This window comes from Hyaena hyaena, unplaced genomic scaffold (assembly GCF_003009895.1).
Source record: "Hyaena hyaena isolate Hyena2069 unplaced genomic scaffold, ASM300989v1 scaffold_801, whole genome shotgun sequence".
NCBI lineage: Eukaryota > Metazoa > Chordata > Mammalia > Carnivora > Hyaenidae > Hyaena > Hyaena hyaena.
Window position 1 is genome coordinate 561,368 of NW_024081435.1, and position 23,470 is coordinate 584,837.

Genomic DNA, 23,470 nt, shown 5'->3' on the forward strand with positions numbered 1-23,470 from the left:
AACATAAATCCAACTCACGGCACGTCTCCTACAGCTCAGTAGTTCCCAAACTTGCTCTCCAGCACGGCAAGTAACCTGGGACATTCTTCTAAAATGCAGATTTCTGGGTCCAAACCGCGACTCACTAACCCAGAATTTCAACACATGTGACGGGTAAACCGGTACACTTAACAAGTACTTGGTGCAGGCGGCTGTCACACATCCGGCCCCCATCTACCTCTTGAAACCTTTCTGGACTCCAGGCACAGCATACCTGTTTGCCCCAGCCTTCGAGTCTAATAACCTAGCAACAAAAAGCAATAGAGAAACAATTATTTTTCCTGCTTTAAACAATTCCATGCTGTCTCCTAGCTACCGTGGACATGTGAACATTGAAACTGGTTCCAGAGTTCTGCCCCAGGTCAGCATGGGGCTCTCTATTCTTTTCTCTGAAAACAACACTTCCCTCATTTTTTGTTTCCCTTTGCATTTAATTGGGGCATTATCCCATCCCTGATCCTTTACTGATTCTCCTCTCCTCCACAATTCGTCAAAGATTCCAAGCAGGCAGCAAAAGTCCGCTTGGCCCACTAGGATGAAATTCATGCTGGCCAGAGGAGCTGAACTCATTCAGAGCCGCCCTGTGCTCTCACACAATCAGTTCACCTATCTTGAGTTTCAATTTCCTCTTACAAGTATTTGCTCTACTGTTCCCAGGATGAAGATCGACCTCCTTGCCTAGAAAGGACAGAAGTGTAATAGGAGTTGAGGAGTACTGCTCGCCTCTTAGTATTAGTCTATCTGTTCCGGTCCTGAACTCACAATGACGTCACTTTCGTTCTCGTTAAAATTTTTCAGTAGTCTCAATACTGTGAGCTTTATAGCACTAAGTCCACTAGTCTTTCAGGTCCCTGTTATCGTGATTCTTTTTTATAGGCCCCTCGGTCACTGGCTGCACTTTCCAATTTCCGGCAAGTCACTCCTCAATCTGAGCTTTTAAATATTCCACTGAAGCCACAGTGGATGTTGTCTCCTCGCCTCTCCATCTTCTTCCCGATCAAGATTATCTACGATTATTGGCTAAAAATTTTACATCTGAGAGCAACCCAAACCTAACAGAATCTTATCTTTTCTTCTGGCTCTGAAGACTGCCTAACTAAAATCCAGGCTCTCTTGGTTTATCAAATTTAATCAACTGAATGTTTTCCCTCACAGCATCAATCTCTTCATTTTTTTCCATTCCAGATACTCTACAGACAGAATCTGGTAACAATTTAAGTTCTGTGAAGTAGATTATTACATGCAGTCAAAAAGGCTGAAACCTCCTCTTACTTTGTTTTTCTCCCTTGCTTTTTATGGAACTAAAGGCAGTAATGTGTGTAGTGGTTAAGACTTAGGGCTCTGGAGTAAACCTGCTTGGGTTTAAACCCTGTCTCCACTCCCTATGTGACCTGTGTGAGTTTAACAAGTGACAGAAGTTCACCTGTACCCTGGCTTCTTCCTCTATACTACCACGATTACTACTGCTATTACTACTATTATTACACTATGACGACGACGACTACTACTAGAGTATCAGCCTCATGGGATTGTTGTGAAGCATATAAAATCTAAAAAATAATACCTGATTCAGCACAAAACAAGGGTTAGCTATTATTATGATATTGTTGTTTTCTGTAGTGGAGACTTTTATCTCTTTGATATGTGAGTGCCTAAGAAATATTTTTAAAGCATTTTGTGAAGGAGGAATTCTGGAGGAAAACAAAGTGACAAATCAAAATTCATTCACAAATGTGTACAAAAGAAAACAAATAGGGGCGCCTGGGTGGTTCCATCAACTGGGCATCCGACTTCGGCTTGGTTTGGCTTGGGTCACAACCTTGTGGTTTGTGAGTTCAAGCCCCACACTGGGCTCTGTGCTGACAGCTCAGAGCCTGGAGCCTGCTTTGGATTCTGTGTCTCCCTCTCTCTCTGCCCCTCCCCTGCTCATGCTCTGTCTCTGTCTCTCTCTCAAAAAATAAATAATAAAACATAAAAAAAATTTTTTTTAAGAAAACAAGTGGAACCCTTTTCCTGATGATGTGTGATTTGTGGGGTGGGGGTGGCAGTGTTGGGAAAGGAAAAGGGAGGAAACCACAATACTTCTATTATGGGGTTAGATCTTCCAAATGCTATAAGCAAAAATGAACAACTAGTGAAGACTTTTTTTTAAATGGTTAATGGGGTATAGGGTAATAGAATAATGGACTGTTGACAACCAATTCTGCATGACTAATTTTTTATTTTTTAATCCAATTTATCACCAGACAATTACATTTACCAGATTCTCTACATTTCACAGGATTCCACCCATGATGTTGGAGGCTACATTAAGATTATTCAAGAGCTGCTGCTACTCCTTCAAGATTTTTTTCTGTCAGCCATGCCACTGATGACACTTTGAATTTCATATCCCTGGAAACATGCTTGAAGTGTGCAGAAGTTTATCCCTGTACTTTGATATTTTTGATTTGCCAGGTACTACACTGGAGGGAGAACCCAGCATTATGAACTGGTCCTTTAACTCTTTCTAGACTCGTGATATAATCCAGACTAGCTTAGATGCAAGGAACTCCTGATCAAGGCCACACAGTGCCCCCTGTGACCCACCTGGTGGTTTCTATCGTGGCCTCAATTAGATTATTAGGATGGGTCCTTGAGTATCTCAGGCATCGGCACTTTTATTTTTTCTGATGTTCATTTTTGTAATGAACATTTGTAATGGCAAATAGTCAAATGACAGCGTCAATGTTGGCCAGGGACCTGACAACTCTCCTGACACTGAACTCACAGCCAGCGGACACACCACAGTCCAACCGCGTCACGGACAAAACTCTGCATTCCACATACAAAACGTGGCGTAGAGGGTCAACTTCTCAGAAACGGAACCTATCAAAGCTGAGGACCACATACAAACATATACCAAGTTCACCTGAGACCTGTGCCATCTCCTATCTCATCAGCCACGTGAGAAGAGGCTTCCTGGGCATCAAGGCTTTGCGGAGCGGAATCCCAAAACACAGATGAGTTGACCAACTGTCTTGGTCGGGGACTTACTGTAATGGGTAGCAACACTACATGTACTGATTGACTTGGCCTGTGAAAGTTTAACTCGGTCAAGAGATAGTGGCTCTGGGGGTTCTGCAATTAAACTGTCATTAACAGTTCCACAAGTGCCTAAGGCAATTCAGTAGGGACAACCAGTCCTGGCTTACATTGATTTTGCCCCATCAACTCATTATACTCACCAGAGACTGCAATATGCTCATATATGATGTTCAAAATATCAAGTAGTGTATTACTTAGCATCAGACTGTGTTTATAATCAACTTGGGTATATTACATATACCGAGTATTGATGATTACTAATATTTATTGAGTGCTTACCATGTTCCAGGATCTGCACTTCAGTCTTTCCAGGCATTATATCTCAACAGTCTTCACAACAACCCTATGAGGAAGGTACTAGAATAGTGCCATGTTGCAGGCATGGAAGCAAACTGAAAGGAAATTGCCCTAGGTCACTTAACTAGCCTAAAAATTTAGGGATGGTAGTCAAACCAGCACCAAATGGCTTTGTGGACCACCTTAACCACTGCTGGGTCAAGGACAAAAACATCAGAAAGTAACCACATACTGACACAGAATACCTGATTGGCTAAGGACTGAAACTTGTCCTATATGAATTAAGACTGAGTGGATCTGCTACCATGATAAATTTTTTCCTAAAATGATTCTCAAATGATTTTGATAGGATATGATACCTGTCAGTAAAATAATTCCAATGTTTCTGTACACTAGGGAAAAAAATTAGGAGAGGAAAAGACATCAGCTGAAACTTGCATAAACATCTTGTTCTTTTAAGCTACCAAATCAAAGCCCCTCCAACTCTTCTAAAAGTATACATGGAAAATTATCAGCAAGTACATATTATGGTGAGTATATTAATTTTCAGTAGGCAATATTGATGAGGAAATAATTACAGTCTCCAGTAACAGACTCTTTGTGCACTTCCTATGCTCCAGACTCCCTTGTATTCATCTACAATTAGGCCCGTTTCATAAAACCCAGAGCGTGGTTTCATTTTTTTTTAATGGTTTCACTTTTTAAAAATGGTTACAGACGTTTCCAGTCCCCATAACTCTGATTTAATTTGAATAGCTGCCCATAGTGATGATTTATCTAACTCTGAGTCCTTGATAAGACAAACCCAACCCAATTATACCATTATTCTTGTGAGAAAATAACATTCACAGCACAGCTTCCAGAAATGTGCTGCAGTGAGAAGAGGGCACTGTCAATAACATCAGAGTTCAAAGTCATTCCTGAACTCGTTCCTCCCATAGCACCCCATCCAGCAGTGTTCTAACAGGTGAAGCAATAAAGAAGTAAACCCACGAGTCCTGCATGCTAACTCAGAGGTTACGGAGCTAATATCATCAGTTCCGGTCTCAACTCAGGAGCTGAAGACTAGCACATCACCACCACCACCCCGCCCCCATAGTTCTGGTGACTGATTCAAGGCTGGCATTTGGAAGGTTTCACTGTGTAACCTACAGATGGGAAATGCTTTTTCCCCTCCAGAACTTCTTTCCATGTGGAAGGAACTCTTAACACTCCCACCTCTTTTCATTCCATCAGTTAGTCCTACCCTGAGTGCCAGTTCTCAAAGTGTGATCTAGGGAACGCTAGGGGTCCCCGAGATCCTTCCAGGAGAGAGATCCGAAATGGCAGAAACTCTTTTCATAATAAAATAACATTATTTGTCTTTTCACTCTCAATCTCTCACAAGTGTAAAGTGGAAATATTCCAGAGGCTAGGTGATGTGTGATACCTTAGCAGAGTAAATGCAGAAGCAGATACAGGAATCCAACTGTCTTCTATTAAGCCAGACATTAAGGAGATTAACAAAAATATAAAAGCACAATGCTATTCTTCCCACGGATTTCACTTTTCTGCTTTAGAAAACACAGCCATTTTTCATAATAATTGCTATTTATGTTACATATGTAATGGGTTTAATATTTTTAAATGAATCAAATATACAATTTTCTCAGTTTAATTTCTAATTTGCTAAACACCAACAGATATTACCCACACTGCCAAAGCTCATGGGGGCACTCATAATTTTTTTTTTAAGTGTGAAAGGATCCTGAGACCAAGAAGTCTGTGACCTACTACCCTAGAGAGAAAGAGAGACCAAACTTACTGAAGGCTGAATTCAAAGGAACAATCTGGGCAGCTGGTGCCCAGCCCTGTCCCCTACTCCTCCCACTGGGGAGTCACAGGCCCACAAAAAACAAGTGTGGTGATCTCATTGTCCATGCTGGGAGTTCGCAGGTCCCCTGCAGCATGTGGGGGCAGGGAAGAGTATCCAGAACTGCTTACATCTCAGTGCACATGTTTGTGGAATTCTGGGGTTCCCCTATAGCAACCCACGAAAGCCACACCTTTCAGCACAGCCCTTATCAGAACCATGTGGTATTTTCCTTTCCCCACTGTTGACTCTGCTGGCTTATATTTCACTTGGTTTAGAAATGGGTTCAGGAGGAGAGGTCTTATTTATTGGACTCCTTCAGAGACTTCCACTTGGTGTACTATCTGACTATGTTGGCAAATAATAAGAAAGGAATCTAACTTTGGGGAAGAAAATACTCATGGAGGTACCGGGTCCCAGGCAGAGGATAAAGGATGCTTTACTATGGCCCTACATGTTTTTCAACTTGATGGTTTGCAGCCTTGATTGTGCAGTGTGGCTGGTTTTTATAGCTGGGCAGGTAGCTTTTAACATCAAGAGGCTTTAATTCCTAAACCACAGGGTATTTTGATCTTGCTGTGTGACCACAACTTATGGTGGTTATTCCCCAGGAAAGTAGCTGTTTACAGAGGTAGGGCCCAGAGCAGATGACAGTGGACCTCAGTAAAGGCTATTGGCCAAGGATCTTGGAAAAGAGGCGGGACATGTGGTGACCTTAGCCAAATGATGAACACTTTAGGGTGAGGGCCACTGCAGCTTGGCCTTGGAAAAGGCTTGATGCAGCTCAGAACTTCTGGAGGTGCCCATGAGCCACTTGCTAAATACGCAGAGATAGATGAGGCACAGAAAAAGGAGATTATTTCAACACATACTGTCTAGACTATTGAGCACAATAATATTTGCTATTTTTAAGAGACACTGAATTCCAGAGCCCTATCAAAGTTCTCACTTGAAATTAGTCTAGAAGGAAGCACTGTATTGGCCGCTTCTACTTCTGTTCTGCAGTCAGAGGCAAATGATTGGATTCTCACAATTGGTCCACAGGCTCAAGGATCAGCCTCCACCAAGTGGTCTGGACTCTCTTTACAAGTGAGGGAGAAATCTTGCCTTGCAGATGGCCTTTTTGGCCAAAGCAACCCCATGGCAAGTGGCAAGAGACTGAAAACACCTGCTCCCAAGACTCTATGTCCCATAGCCACCCACCCGACAGAGCCCACACTGGTGACAGCACCAGGCTGTCAGTCTCAGGGGGCTCACAGGGAAAGGTAAAACAGGAGGCTGACTGTGCTGGTTGCAAACCAAAACTCATCAGGGAGAGGTTCCCATTTGGAGGTTATATTCAGGACTTTGTACTTGCTTGGAGAGAGTGGATCCACATGCATTCTGGGTTATCTTTGAGAAAGGTGGCATTTGAGACACATCACCTATGTGCAAGGCGGTGGCTATCCCTGTTCTTCTCTGAGGTGCCTTTCACTCTCCTCCAGCATATTCAACAGCTTTAAGTCTTCATTTCCCCCTTTGAACTCTGTTTTGTTAAAAGGTCATGGATTATAGACAAGAGACTTAGCCTGATTTGCATTTGAGTAAGGCTGTGAACCAAAGGTTTTCTCCACCCACTGTGAGTCTTTCTCTCAGATATCCTGGGTTCTCCACTATGGTCTTTGGGACACTTAGGGACAGGCTGTGGGGTCATAACTGTGCCTGGGAAAAATCTTCTAGGATCCAGATGGGTTTGCCTTCTAACTTTGCAGGCTGTGCAACTACCGCTATGATCATCCTGCATGCCTCATTAGGTTTAAAGGATCTTAAAAAAGCCAAGTTATTGATCTTCTAAGGCCTTGTGAGGTTGGAAGTAAGACTGACCTGACAGAGGCCCATCTCCCTCTCCATGGGCGATCACCACACTTCCAGATGAGCACATGCTTGGTGGTTAAGAACATAAACTCAACAGTTAATCTAAAATCTGGGGAAGGTTTAGTGGAACCCTTGCTCCCTACTTCGAAGTAGAGGAAGCTACACTAGAATAGCATTCCTGCCCTATGTTGACCTCTCTGGCAGGTTTGTGTGAAACAACTGGGGATACAGAGTCCAGTAACTTCATCACCTCTTTTCTGTTGGGAGCCAGTCTGCCTACACAGTGTAGATATCGTTATGCTGCAGGTGAGCTTACAAGAACAGAGACCCCAGGTAGGAGGCTGGCTGGCCCTCACCCAGGATTGTTGAAGATGGGAGACAAGGAGGGAATTAATTCGGAGATCATACACATTTAATCCACATTCTCCACCCTTGTCTTCATCAGTACTAAAGGTTGTATTTTGGCTATCTGCTGACTGTTTTGTCTTATTTGTCCAGAACTCAGAAGGGTAAGAAGCACTATTTACTAGGTTTCTTCAAAGCCACCCAAATTGCATACAAAAATCTCAAGATTACTGAATATTCTCAAAGGCTGAGGCTGAAAGATCAAAAAGAGGCCAGGTTATGTAACATCTTTATACGACCAGCAGGGCCACAAGCCCACCAGAGTGGCTGAACACTGAAGGTCTGAGAGCAGATAAGCAAGTCTCTTCAAGTGCTTGGGGTAGCCCAGGTGCTGGGAACAGAAAGTCACATGTACCTCTCAATTACTTGGGGACTACGGTGCTGGGCCAAGCGGGCTTGAAGTCAGGAAAAACGGGCAATCATAGAATTGTCAACCACTCATCAGTTACTTGCATGTCTTAAAATCACCACCATGGGGCCATGTGACCAGTAACAGAAACTGCCTACTTCCATGGTAGCCTATCCTAATTCTGGCTCAATCTACTAAATTTTCCCATTCCTAAGGTCAAAGTTGCTCCCTGGAACTGAAATCCTTAATCTTGATTCTAAAGTCCAAACCCTATTCCAGGCTGCAACCTTCACAATCTAGAATAGATAGACTTATCTTGTTCCTGCTGTGTCTTCTTTGCAGACTTCCAAGGAACTGGTCGTTAAATAGCAATACAAAACACTGTTCAAGTCCCCACTGGCCACATCCTAGAGGTGTGCCTTTGAGTGAATGGGTTAAGTCAGGCTTCATTCAGATATTTGTAAAATGGATAGTGATGGTAATGCCTTCCTATCTGATGTGAGGATTACAGAAGACAATGCAGGTAAAGGGCTTGGCCTAGCACTCAGCAAATATTAGATTTAATTATATTAGTCAGCTTTCAAGAAGGCTCACAATCCTTGACCACACAACACATGAGCCATGACTGAAAATGTTAGGCAAAACGAATAGGCAATAACAGCAAGGCCAGTCTATAGACAAATGACAAACTTCATCTAACAGGCTAGGATTCATTCAGATACCTCAAGGAAGAGAAAAAGGCCAAAACACATATAAAAACAATCTTCAACTCACTAGTAAACAGGAGAATGCAAATGGAAACCAATGAGATATGATTATGTAGTCCACTAGATTGGTAAAAAAAAATTTTAAGTCTGACTATAACATAAATAGAATTATGGAAAAACAGAAATGCGTACGTGGTGCTGGTAGACCAATTTGGAAAAGTCTGGTTTGCAACCCAGCAATTCTACTTCTTGGTACGTATCCCAGAACAGTCCAGAATTCATATCACCTGGGAGCTTGCTAGACATACAAATTCTCAGACTTCACCATCGGTTTATTGAATCAGAAGCTCAGAGGGTGTGGGGCCAGGAATCTATGTTTAATAGAGTTTTGGTGATTCTTACACAAGCTCAAGTTTGAGAAACACAGTCCTGGAGTATCCCTGACAGTTAACGCCCAGGCGGCAAGAATGATCATAGTAGCAAAATTCTGCAAACACATGCACACAAACCCATCAACAGTGAGTTGAATAAGTAAATTCTACCATATTCTTAACATGCAATGCCCTAGAGCAGTGAAAATGAACAAATTATAGCTGCATAACTCAAATGGATGAATCTTACAGACAGAATGCTGTGCAGAAGTCACAAGAAATACATTTTGGATAAATGTACATATACATATACACACAATACACATACATACACACATATGCATGGTACATTTATGCATAAATGCATTATATACATTTACATAAACATATCTCTTCTTATATATATATGGAATATACACTATAAAGAAAGGCAATGAATAATTATTAGAAAAATGAAGACAGTGGTTACCTTTGGGGGGAAAAAGGGAATGGAAACCATATTCTGGAGACGACCAAGGTATTGGCAATATTCCACTTCTTAACTAGTCTGAGAGTTACACTACCATATTTGTGTACTTTAATTACTTTTTATGCTATGCATATATGCTTTATATACTCCTCTACATGTAACACATTTTAAAACAAAAAAAGGTTTTTCTGAAAGATGGAACTTCAGGGGAGTCTGCGTGGCTCAGTTGGTTAAGCATCCAACTTTTGATTTTGGCTCAGATCATGATCTCACAGTTCTTGAGATCGAAACCCCAGTCAAGCTCCTCTCTGATAGCATGGAACTTGGTTGGGATTCTCTTCTCACTCTTTCTGCCCTTACACCACTTGCGCTCTCTCTCTCTCTCTCTCTCTCAAAATAAATAAACTTTAAAATCCTGCCTTGGGGTGCCTGGGTGGCTTAGTCAGTTAAGTATCCAACTCTTGGTTTCAGCTCAGGTCATGATCTCATGGTTTATGAGTTCAGGCCCCTCATCGGGCTCTAGGCTGACAGCTTGAGATTCTCTGCTTGGGATTCTCTCTCTCCCTCTCTCTCTCTGCCACCTCCTCACCTCTCTGTCTCTCTCTCAAAATAAATAAATAAACTTAAAAAATAAAAACTAAATTAAATTAAATCCTGATTTAATTTTTTTACCTGCACTCAAATAGATACCAAAACTAGGAACACAGGCTCTGACATCAGACTGCTGGCATTTGAATTCTAGTTCCTCTCCTTAACAAAGTCACTTTGGGCACCTTATTTTAAACTATCCGTGCTTTGGTATCTTCATATATAAAATGAGTATAATTCTTTGTGAGTTAAATGAGTTAATACACTTAAAGTACTTAGAACAGTGCCTGGAACATAGTAATTACTCAAAAATGATGTATTATTATTAGGATAGGATGAAACTGAGTTAAAAGTAACATTTCCTGCATCTAATCACCAATAAATCATCAGCATCACAAAAACAATGACTCTGTTTTTGCAGATTCTGTGCTGCAGTATCAAGCAACAGTACCTTCAACCCCCTCCTCTCTATTAGGTAGGTCCTCATCATCATGTTAAAAGCATTCAGAGATCAGTAACTCCTTCTGGTTGCTTCCAGGCTAGTTCAACACACACACACACACACACACACACACACATCAATATCAGAACATTAAAGAATTAAATCACAGAAGCAAAGAGACAGACCTAAAAGACACCAGAATGGCTTCTGTTCGATTACTTGTAATTCCCAAATCAAACTGCTGGCAGAGTAACATTCCATATATATTAACCCCTTTCCCTAATCCTATCAGCCTAGACAGCATCTGTTAGAATTTAAGGAGGAATGTTAAAATATAAACACTTTAATTGTGGCTTTCCAGTGGGGTCTAAGGGACACTGGTGCAGAGTTACAAATTATCTGGCTGTAACAGTGAACACAGAACAAAGCTTTGAACATCTCAAGAGCTCAAATTTATTCAAATAATTAAATGATCTCTTGACTGTGTTTGTATAAAACAGTGGTAATGACTATGCCTCAAAGTCTTTGAAGACCTTATACCTTGCTTACCATATGGAAGCACTTTTTAAAGTGATGTGTATACATCTATATGTATACATATATATATACATATATATATATTAGCCCACTTATTTTCATAAACACCTTATGATAGATACAATCATAAAAATGCCATGTTGTCTAAGTTCACATAACAACCAAGTGTCAGAACTGGGGCACAAACACAGGTCAATGAGCTCCAGAGACCTCATTCTTAACCACTGTGCTTCACTGCCTCTCTAGGCAACTAAATCAGTACAATTAGAAAGAAAAAGAACAAGAACCAAGAGTCTATGGAAATGTTAAACTTAAAGGGAGCATTTCAGTTCAGATGGAGAAATTTTACTTGACAAATAACAGCTCCTCATGTGTTACGGTGTATGTGTTTTATGTGTGTGGGGGGGGGGAAGTAAAGCCAGACTCCCTCTGCTCATACCACATACAAAAAGAAATTTCAGGTAAGTAAGTAAATACCTAAATGTGAAAATATAAACTGATAAATACAGTTTGACATAGCATGAGGTTTGAGAAGACTGTGTTCAGAAGCGGATGGTCTCAATTTATATATTGGCACATACCAGAATAGAAGTCCAGAAACACATCACATGTGTGTGCATGGTGTATGTGTGTACATATACACATAAATAAACATAATGTAAATATATTATTTATATATATACATATATATACATGAAGAACCAAGACTTTGGAAAATAAGAAATAAGAATCAGGACAATATCTATTACAAATGCAAATACTAAAAAAATAACTTCACTATTTTCCAAGATGTCTTTATTTTAGGTCATAAAATTTTATACGCCATCTGCAGACAGTCCATTGTTGTCTACGTTTAAATATACGAGTATACCCCTTTAAACAGAGCTTCATAGAGACAGCCTCAAATAAAGGGAAGACTCTAAACCAAATCATGGATATCTATTTCATTTACAAAACAGTTAATTATAAATTAATTTGTAAATTAAATCAATGATTATGATATTTTCCCCAAATGTTCTTAGTATTTGTCAAACAGAAAAGACAGAACTGTAAATAAAATTTAATGCCAAAAACAAAAATACTATACAAAAACGATTACTTTAACGAGAGAAAAACTATGTGTAGGGGCAAAACACAAGTGAACTGCAAATTATATATCAATAAGCTAAGGCCATGCAAAAAGTGCAATCTCTTTAAATCCTGTAAAATAAAGTCCATATGTGTAAGCATGTAAATAAATTAGAATTGCCTTGAAGCAAACAAACCCTTGGTGGGCCGTTACCTCTGGAATTTGATTCTTTAGTCCTCATCAATATGCATGGAATTCTCCACCTAGAATCTGGATCTACTAAGGAACCATTATAAACAGAGAGAAAAGGTCCCTAGAAAGAAAGATCTTGGGATAAACATGGCTCTCTGCTTCCTTTGTGACAACCTCTATGACCTTTAAAAACCTATACAAACACAAAAGAGGGTCAACTGTACCCAAAGATGCACTAAACAGCTGGAAAACTAGTGGAGTGTGGCATTATAACCCATCAATTTAACCTTTTTTAAATTAAGAATAAATCTGGGTAAGACCTCATTGAGAAGTGGGTCACTAGTAAGCTCAGAGAAGGTATTAAGAAGTATCACTGAAAGATTAGAATCTGTTAACACCCAAACCTTCTGCTTGAAGACTTCAAATCAAAAAGATATTTAGTTATTTGCCTCCATCCTCCTCCTATAGAGGCTATAACTTACTGAGTTCCAAATGTTTTTGGCTTTTGAGTAGACAATACTGCTAAAATTGCAAGAACTTCAGAAGAAATCTGAGTAGGAAAACCCACAAAAGGTGTTTCATGGCTTGACAAACCAGAAGTAAGCAAGCAAATTTTAGTTGCAATGAAACAATTGCTGGTTTTTTGTTTGTTTGGTTTTTTTTTAATCTATGTTCAACTTCCTTAGCTTCCTGGACATTTCCATAACATCCACAAATCTTTCCTAATTTCTGACTATTAAAACACGATGACACAAATATATATGGACAATTCTACAAATTGGGTGGAAGATGTCAGACACAAAAGGGAATGCACTATATGATTTTAGAAAGTCCAAAGATTCTATGAGGAATAAGCAAAAAGAATAGATGTTACTAGAAGTCAAGTAAATACTCAGCATCGGAAGATGGATAAAATTGGAGGAAGGTACTCATGCGGTGCTGGGGATGCTGTGTCTTGACTGGGTGCTGATTCAATAGCATGTTCAATTTATGGACATTCAGCAGGCTACCTACATATTATATGAGCACTTTTAAAAAAAATTTTTAATGTTTCATTTATTTCTGAGAGAGAGAGAGAGAGAGAGAGAAAGAGAGAGGCAGTCGTGAGCAGGGAAGGGTCAGAGAGAGGGAGATATAGAATCCGAAGCAGGCTCCAGGCTTTGAGCTAGCTGTCAGCACAGAGTCGGACACAGGGCTCGAACTTACAAACCTTGAGATCATGACCTGGGCCGAAGTTTGACGCTTAACTGACTGAGCCACCCAGGCACCCCAATACGAGCACTTTTCTATATGCATCTGATAGTTCCATAAAGTTTAAGCGTGTATATTTACGTGTGTCAAATCTGAATTTTGAATTCCCTGAAGTACAACGGAAGCAGGACATGAGAAGCTAATTTTGAACACGTTAGAACCAAATGGGACTCCACTAGGGGCAGATGCCAAAGGATCTGCAAAAGGTAATATTTTGGCTGCATGAAACACATTTTTCTTTATTTACTGGACCAGAAAGCCATAAAGAATGAACTTCAGACTTTGAACTTTTTTGTGTTAACCAATTAAGACAACAAAAGAAAAAAAAATTAAAGTGGTCACAGTCTCTAGTTTATATTAAAGATTTATGTTAAGCAGAGGGAGTGGATTATGTCCCCTTTTAACTTAGTATAAATTAATGGCTTTTTAGGCATTTATTTCAAAGTTCGCTTAATAGCTTCCCAGTCAACCAACCAACATTTTGGTGGAGGTTATAGTCAAGCCAACTGTATCCGCCCAGTTACAAGGTCAAGTTACAAACCAAATAGTTCTAGGCTTTCTCTTCAGCAAACAAATCCCTATCTGTACTAGATCCCTCTACAAAACAGTCACATGAATCTCTTACAGCAGGTCCTTTTAGGATGTGGACATGTAGACTTTAAAAGACCCCAAATAACTTCATTTGCGGGAGAAAAAGTAATTCAGATGCTTCAAACATGGAAAATGTGCCACTTAAACATATTTCAGAACTTGGAGTCTCTTGAATTTTTTTGCACAGAAAAGAACACTTAAAAAAAAGTAGTAACGAAAAAAGAAGAAAAAACATGCTAGCCTGAGGTCTTCTAGAAGACTCTTAGAAATATTTTAAGTTCCAGGATTCATCCATAAAAAATTATTTTGAGCACTTATCAGCATATTATTTATTGATAAAGACAATTTGAAGAATATTGTAAAACTGATTATGAATCTTTTCTCCTTGATATTTTCTTCTTCTCTAAGACAACATATTTTAAAAATGAGTGAAAACCCTAACCAAGCATTACATTTGGGCTTCAGATGCCAACATAAATAAAAATATTTAAGGTCAAAATTAACAGAAAATATAACTCATAAGGTGACAATTTAAAAAAAATCTTATCAACTCAGTAAAGAAAAATCGAAATTCCTCTCTAATATGGTGTTCATTCCTTGAGTACCATATGAGAAGGGTCCCAGCCCCTGAGATAGGGAGAAAACCATGACTTCGCAGTCAAACTCTATCTACTCTGACAGATATAGCTTTACTCTGGATTCTCAACAGAACTATTCAAACTGTCTGAGTTCCACTTTCAACGACTCTAAAATGGGAATAAAACCACCTCTCTCCCAGGGATATAGAAATAATTAATGAGATAATATATTAGTTTCCTTCACTGAAATTAAAAATATTTTACTTTAAGGATTTTAGTACCACCAGACGTTAAATAAATAAATAAATAAATAAATAAATAAATAAATATCTGAAGATGTGGCAGCAAATACCTAAAGTTTCAATGGTTTTCTCTGGTATATACGCTCTTCTGAGTTACATGAATGACATACTGACAATCATAAAAACAATTGTGAAAGGTCTTAGAACTACATATGTGAAAACAAACCTGAAGGGCCTTCCTTACTGATTGCAGTAATACAAAAGTTCAATATTTAATGCAACAGAAGAAAGTTGAATAAACTAAAAATTTACTTTAATAAGAGGGAGAAATATGGTCACTTCACATTTCTATTTCCAGCAATTTCTGGAATAATACAGATTCTAAACCATGCCCCTTTAGTTAACCTTTTTGTTCTACTAATTTATTTTACTAATACACTGAAACATTAAACATTTTATCAGAATGTGAGGAAGGAAATCTGGGTACAAATATTTTCAAACATGATGGTCAAGTAATTAATTTTTTAAAAAATTTTTCTAATGTTTATTTATTTTTGAGAGAGAGGAAGAGAGAGAGAGGGAAAGAGAGAGAGAGCGCGCGCACAGGGGAGGGGCAGAGAGAGAGAGAGGGAGACACAGAATCCAAAGCAAAGCAGGCTCCAGGCTCCTAGCTGTTAGCACAGAGCCGGATGCGGGGTTCGAACTCACAAACGTGAGATCGTGACCCGAGCTGAAGCCAAAGGCTCAACTGACTGAGCCATCCAGGTGGACTTTAATTAACACAAAAACAAATATTAAAACTACAATATATATTAAGTATACTATAGTCAAGTAAATTTTATAAATTAACATAAAAACGAGTATTAAAATTACAATACACAGAAGTATATATCATTCCTCCAGTATTTACTGGTTTATTTTGGTTATCATAGGTATATTTTGTAAAAGAAAACTTAAGAACTAATCATGGATCAAGCACTTCTCCAAGCACCTCTGTATGTGACTGCCATATTGTATTTATAATAGCACTTCCTTTTAAATAGCTCAAGCTGCTTTGAAGACATTACACAGTTAATTCTCCCAGTGCTACCTGGGAAAAACCAAAGTTAAATCACTTTATTTAATCAAGACAGCAGACCAAAACATCTGATTCCTTTACTACATTGCTTATGTGTTTCAAGTTCTAGATGGCAGTAAAGTCTTTAGACTACACTTTAGACCACACTTTCACCATCAGAACAGATAAAATATTAAATATTCGGTCAAAGGAATGTAAGAAATATTACAATAGTTTAACCAACAAGTCTCTCAGGCACAAATAACTCAGCACAATGTAGTCATTTTATGACCCAACATGGAAACTAATCTATTATTTAACTAACCGTTAACTTGCCCAATCTTCATTTGGACTTACCCATAGCTCAGTCTGCTACCTGCTACAGGTTGTTCTCAACCCAGCTTTAGGAATTCTACTGTTAATTTAGGTCATATTCATCTTATTCACACAGTTTGATTTTCTATTCTTCCGTTATAACTTCTATCCTGGTCTTTGTCCAGTATCTCCTCGTTTAGAACCCTTAAGATCCCACTGATTATTTTGGCTGCCCTTCTCTGAAGGTTTTCTAGGTGTGTGACTATGCCCAAAATATCGGGTGGTTTAACCATCTTTATTTTTGCCTTGGAACTAGAACTAAAATGCTTTATTCCACATAATAAGGGTCCTCAAATCTGACTGCATATTACACATAATTTATTAAATCAGTTCCTACTAATGACATTCAGAGTTCAACAAATCCAATCCTTTGTAATTATAAACAACACTTCAGGTGTACATCATGAATACAGACATATCTGCAGAAAAATAACTAGTGAAGGACTTGCTAGGTCAATGGGCTATATTTTTAGTGGTGACCCATATCACTCAATTCAATGGTTCTCATAGAAGCTATCTTCTCTCAAACAAACGTAAAAGTACAAATGGAATAAAAGGAATACTTTTTATTCTAAGTAGTATCACACTTTCCCTTCCTTTAAGTCTAACACAAAAATATAATTTACTTTTAGTGGTAGACACAACATATCCAATGAAAGAAAAATATTTTTCAAAGTCAAGCAGATAAAAAATACAGATAATGTCTAACCTGGCATATATAATAAACTATTGTTAATGATCTTCAAAAATGACATTCTACCACTCTGATTAATATGAAGATCTTTCCAGTTTAGGTTAAAAATTAAAGTCATTCCAAAGTCTTTGTAAAGGAATCATTTGGGGGGATATTGTTAAGCAGCTCCAAGAGTCATAGAACTGGAAAGTCCCTGAGAGATCAACTTCTCCAACCAGGCCCAATATTTTACTATTGAAGAAAATGAGGTCATGAGAGCTTAAGGGAGTAAACTACATCTGGACTGGATTAGAACCCCAGGCTTTCTGTCCTTGACACTAGCTTTTGCCCTTGACATTATGTAACAGGAGCTTATTTGCACAGAACAAAATTATTATACTTTTGGTGCCCAAATCAGCTTGGATGACACACACACAAAGGTATCAATTAGCTATTGACTGACACTTCATGCTAAACTGTGATAAATGTTGCAGTAGACACATATGTAGATAGCAATCCTCTACATACATATAGAGTATATATATATACATAAAGGTATGTATACATATATATAGTGTATATACAGCATATATATGTGTGTATATATACATAGATATATACACATATACATATGCATGTGATCCAAGGGCTTAGGGGCTGTGCTGGGAGTACAGTGGAAATTCAGACAAGGAAGCATACAGAGTATGAAAGAGAGTAAAGAGAAAAAAGAACTGAGAAGCATGTATTTATAACCTAAATTTTCTTTTTAAAACTCTGTGATAACACAAGTTTGTAATCTTTAAATCCAAATCTTCTAAAAGATCCCATTTAGTTCAGGAATTCACCTTCTTCTGACTACTTTAAACACACCACTTTCTCTATGGAGAAGACATGGCTCTAACTAAAACATTTATCTGTATATACCTCTTCCCTGGCATGAATAGGGTTGTTTAATTAAAACTTATCTACATTTAGTTAAATACAGGAAGACTAGCATCTGCTCAAATTAACTGATCTAATTTGCTAAAAAATTGAAACAAAAATAAGTTTTTGGTAAAAAAAAGTCAGAAATGTGAGGCATAATGATATGCTGATACAAACTACATTTCAACTTATAGTTCTCAACCCAACTTGAAAATGCTTACTTAGGTTTCTAGAAGGTATACTAATGGCAGATAGGAAATACTCAAATGACAAAATCCAAATTCCAATTCTATGTAATTTTTAAATGGTTGACAAAATTCACCACAAGTCTGTGCAGTGCTTAAACTTGATTACTTTTTGTATTTGGGCCAAAAGAACAAATTTGAATAATGTTAACTTGGGCAAAACGGTAGTGTATATACACAAACATTACATTTCTTAAATAACAGCTAGGATTTTTCTTTAAAAATCACTCTTCTAACTTAAGAATATCCCTTTGAAAACAGGATGGGGATTTGAGTGAACTCAGGATTTTTTTAAGGCATTTTAAAGCAAGATTTACTGTTGCTTTAAGTCTTGACATTTCCTGATTAATAACCCTAAAGCTTAATGAGGCATAACAGATTTAAGAATTGAAAATTTTTAATGAAAAAGGAAATTAAGGACCATTTGGTGCAAAACACTGTCACCCAAATAATCTGTTCCAAGAAGACTTTCGTCTCTATATGTAAAAAATACAATATAAAAAGAACTTCCTCTTAAAATCTGTCCCAACTTTTAATGAAGGTCAGACCAGACTCCATGAAGGTATGAAAGTCAAAAAGTACCATTTGTACGTAAATTCTGAACTTGCAACTGGGGCCTAAAAAATTACATATATAGAATACTTTTAAAATATATCCATAAAATATTTTAAGATAAAATATCATAGGACACAAATTATTATTTTTCAGGTCATACCTAGTATGTTTGCAATGTGCCATCTATGAGTTATGACCACATGCTACAAGATAAGAAAAGGGCAGAGATATCCATAACTGTGGCCGCTAAGTAGAATAAACTGTGAACACCAACTATGTTAATTCTCCTTACTTTCTTTTGCAAGAAGCTGTTAAAAAGGCACATGAAAATCAAATAAACACTGAGAATAAATCTGTTTTGTACTTAAAATGATTACTGCATCCTTGATTTTCTACATCCTAAAATAAAGCTTCTTTTTATATGTTTCATGTGTTGAATATTAATCTCTTCAAAGTCTATACACCTAACAGGTAAAAATCACATGTGGTTTATGCATCTTTTTTTCATATACCCTCACCCAGGATTGAAAGCAGGACCTATGTAATAAAACCAAGAATCCAGAAGATCTATAAACATTAAGGTGATGTCCTTGATACTTCATAACCCATACATGTGTAATTTAAATTAGAACAATGTGAACTAGAAAAACAAAACAGGTTTCTTACCTAGTAATTACTGGGTAGGTAGTAAAAGTAAAATTGATTTTTTTTTTTTTTTTGGTCTGATGATAAATTTATTTAAGGACTTGAAAGTCACTTGTATACCTCAAAAGGAAAGCTTGTCATAACTCTGTGATATCCCTTCATCGGTGAAATTTAATGCTCAAATTCTGCTTTTCCATTTTTAGTGTAAAGGACAATGCTAATGCTGTAAAATTAAAATGAAGAACAGAGAAAAATCTTAAGGCTGAATAACACAATGTGCAAAATTGCCTAGAATCATGTAAATCTAATAGAATAACTAAACTAATAAAGAATCTCTCAAAGTAAAAAATGTTCAAAGTAAAACAGGAAACACTTCAGTTTAAACACAAAGGTATGAAGTCCTTTTGATTATTTAGTCATTCTTTTTTGACTGGTCTGAAAAAAAAAATAAGATTGCTCTGTATCTACACTAGTAACCTACTCATTCTCCTTCCTAAAACTCTTGTCTTCTTAATCTGACCTTAAAAAACAAAAACCAAAAAACAAAGGAAAAAAACAAAACAAAACAAAAACTAGACTTTTAATAGCAGATGACTGCAGAGGGGCCATTTTCACCTTGCAGATAGATCTTTGTTATTCTGGTGTGGAAAGCAGGCCATTAGCAAAAAGTCATTTCTAATCTCAGTCGTAGAGTCCACATGGTGCACTTAACCCTAAAACTCATGTTGCATAAACTGCTCTGCTTCCACTCCTAATGACCTTGCAAATCATTCAATGTTATTGTTTGACTTGCACCTATGAATCAGAAGATTGCCAAAAAACTTGATGACAGAGTTATAATTTCCCCTTTACTGAGGGTTTACAAAAGTCAAGGTAACATCCTAGAAGAAACTGAGAAAGGAAATACAATGCAAAGATGAACACATTATTTGCCGTTTATAAATGCTATGTTTTTAAACGCTCAAAAAAGAAAACGCCTTCCAAAATTCACACCTGACTTCAAGGCGGATGACTAAGAGGAAATGGGATTGCTCCCGCGGTACCACACTTAGTCCCATGGTATTAATGACCAACAACTTGCTCGCACGGTATTCAATTAAAACTTACTTTCAGATCAAAAAGTTAGTGAACATGCCATCTACTGATGGACTCACACTCTGAAAATTTATTGAAAGTTCCTTGTAAATTTGTAAGACCACTCAATGATGTTCAAAATTAATACTTTTAAAAAGAAGAGTTTTTTGATCTACATTTCCTGTTCAAAAAATATAAATAAATACAAGGAAAATGCCTTTTGTCCGTAGGATTCCTAAGTTTATCTTGGCTTCTCCCAGACTTCAAACAACTGAAGTGGCACTTTTTTCCCTTCTTCCCCTTCAGCCTAACCTCCTCTGCAAACCCCATTTGAAAAGAAGAAACAATAAATGAAGCGACGAGAGGTTCAAGAATGAGGAGTGTGCACTCCAAGAATAAAGGCCGGTTTTATAACAGGAGATACTTTTGTCAGCAAGTGACTGACGGGTCTCCTCCCCCAGTAAGAAGAAATTCCATCCACTTCCAAAACTGCAGAGGCCAAAAACAACTAGTCTAATAGTTCTGAAACCCCAGAGTCGGGAAAGAGCCGAGGAGGGCTGACTGGCGAGTGGGGGGAGGGGAGAGAAGCCAGCAGGAGACGAAAGAACAAAAGGAGAAACCCAAGAAAGGAGAAAGGAAAGACGGGACCCAGGCGGCCAAGAAGCCAGAGAAAGGGAGCGAGCCAGAAGGCTGGAGAGCACAACCTGGGGGAGGAAGCGCAGAGCCAGGCAGGGCGCGCCGCTCCACGGCGCACCATGGACAGGGCTCCGGCGTCCTCTGCCCACACCCCTCTAGGGGGCGGCGGGAGAAAGCGCAAGAGACCGCGGGCGCCGACCCCGTCCCGCCCCTGGCGCCCGCAGTCCCCACCGCGGTCGGAGCGAGCCAGCCTCTGACCCGTGAAGACCACGGAGGGCGGGGGGGGGGGGGGGGGGCGATCGGCACCATCAGTCCCTGCCCGGGTCGCCCCCGGCTCAACGGCACTTCCGAGCCGCGCCCGCACTTTCCAGAGCTGCCACCCGCTGGCCACCCCCAGCCACAAGGGTGCGCAGGGGGCCCCTCGGGTGTATTTCCCGGGGGACCCCGACCTGCGTTCAATGTGGACACGCCCCTCTCCTGCAGCAGCTTTGGAACCCCATCGCGTGCGGGGGGCAGGTTCGGTACCCGCGCCCCCGGCGGGGGTCGCAGCTGAGACGTGCGGCGTAGCTTCCCGGGACCCAGTCGGCGGACGGGAGGGGCCTCGGGGTACACCCCGGCCGGACGCCGCGGGAAAGTTGGGCGGTCGGCCGGGCTGGAGACCGGGGGCGCGGAGTGGCAGGGAGCCTGCGACCCGCCTGAAGCAGGTGCTTTCCGCCGCGGAGGAGCCTCCTAGGACTGATTTCAGGACGAGGCTGTCTGGCGCTCTCCCGAAAGCGTGGAAAGTGCGGAGGCTCCTCGCTAAGGCGTCCCCGTGGGCGCACGCAGGGCAGAGAGAGCGGACAGAGGAAGAGGAATAGCAGCCGAGTAACGGAACTTCTCCCCGCCCGCCGGGGTAAGGGGCGTGCGGGGCCAGGGGCTGGGTGCGGAGGCCCCGGCCCATACAGACTCTTCCGGGCAACGCAGCGAGGCTTTCTTTCCAGGTGGGACCGACAGAGAACCCAGTGAGGGCAAGACAACAAGAACAGAAGGCAACTCTGGGCTGGGGTAAAGACAATAGGACAGTGGAGCCCTCGGGCACCGGGAGGCGCGCGGGTGCCAGGGTGGGGTGGGGTGGAGGCACGTCCCGTAACTAAGACACCAGAGTGAGAATTCCTCCTGCAAACTCGCGACCCATCCCTGCAAAAATAAACAAAAAATTGGAGCAAAGTGCAAAGCGAGGGGAGAGAAGCGTAGAAAACTGCGAAAGCTGGGAGCTCTCCTGCCTCACCCTTCTGCTGCCTGGAGACATCCCCTGCAAGCTCTCCCGGCCCGGAAGGAAGAGCACAGGGGGCCCGCGATCTGCCCCTTCGGGACCCGCCGGGCACGGCGCGGGAGCCCGGCCAGCCCTGCCCCTGAGCCCGGCCCGAGCCGCGTGCCCGCGCAGCTCCCGACCGCGCGGTGCGGCACCTCCCTTCCCGGGTGCGCAGCCTGGCCCCGCAGCGGCGCGGGGAACAAAGGGACCCGGCGCCGCCCGCCCCACCCCACCCGCGGCCCGGCCCGCGGAGACCGCCGCGTACCTGGAGCAGGGCCGCCAGCAGCGGCAGCAGGGTCCGCGGCGCTCCCACTATCCGGCACATGGAGGCGGAGAGGGGCCGAGCGAGGAGCCGGAGGCGGCGGCGGCGGCAGCGGCAGCACCAACAGCGGCGCGGAGAGACGGCTCCAGGCAGTTTCCACCCCCTTCCCTTCCCCTCCCCACCCCACCCCCTTCACCGCTGCTCTCCTCTCCCCGCCAATGGAGAGCGAGCTGATGACAAATAGCGGGCCGCGGAGTCCGCGGGACTCGCACCAGGAGTAATAAAACAGACCGAGAGATCAAGAAGCTGGGGAGGGGGCGGGGGAGAAGGCGGGCGTGCGGGTGAGGGTGTGAGAGAGGGAGAAAGAGACAGAAAGAGTGTGTGCGTGTGTGTGTAGGCGGCCGCGGCGGCAGCGCAGGCGGCTAGGCTCCGGCCCTGAGCGCAGCGGAAGCCGGAGGGATGCAGGCGGCGGGGACCTTGGCCGGGGTAGGATGCGGAGGTGGCAGCGGAGCGGCTGGCGCTCGCCCGGAGCTCCGCCGCGCGAGGTTTCCAGCTCGTGGCTTTGCTTCCTCCGGGTCCCCTCTCCACGGCCGCTCCGCAAGACGAAGACGCCGAGGAGAGCGCCGTGGGGAGGGCGCTCCGGGCCGTGCGCGCTGCGCCCACAAAGGGCAGCGGTCCCGCCGCCCGGCGCCTCTTCTGCGTGGGAGCCGAGGGCGGCTTCTCGGCCCCCCGCCCCCCGGAGAGTTGGAGACTCTTCTCGGGCCTTGGCCGCGCGGGGGTGAGGCCGGGGGCCGGCGCGGCCCCTCCCGCCCC

At 41.4% G+C, this 23,470-nt stretch overlaps 1 protein-coding gene across 2 annotated transcripts in view; it reads right to left on the reverse strand.

The window, feature by feature from the left end:
- CDH2 (cadherin 2) overlaps positions 1-22,767 on the reverse strand; it is a 212,898-nt gene extending 190,131 nt beyond the window's left edge. For both annotated transcript variants that reach the window (XM_039219201.1, XM_039219202.1), the window contains exon 1: positions 22,661-22,767. In XM_039219201.1, coding sequence (XP_039075132.1) covers positions 22,661-22,720 — 60 coding nt within the window. In that variant the 5' untranslated portion in view covers positions 22,721-22,767. The remainder of the gene's footprint in view (positions 1-22,660) is intronic.
- Between the last annotated feature and the right edge of the window lie 703 nt (positions 22,768-23,470).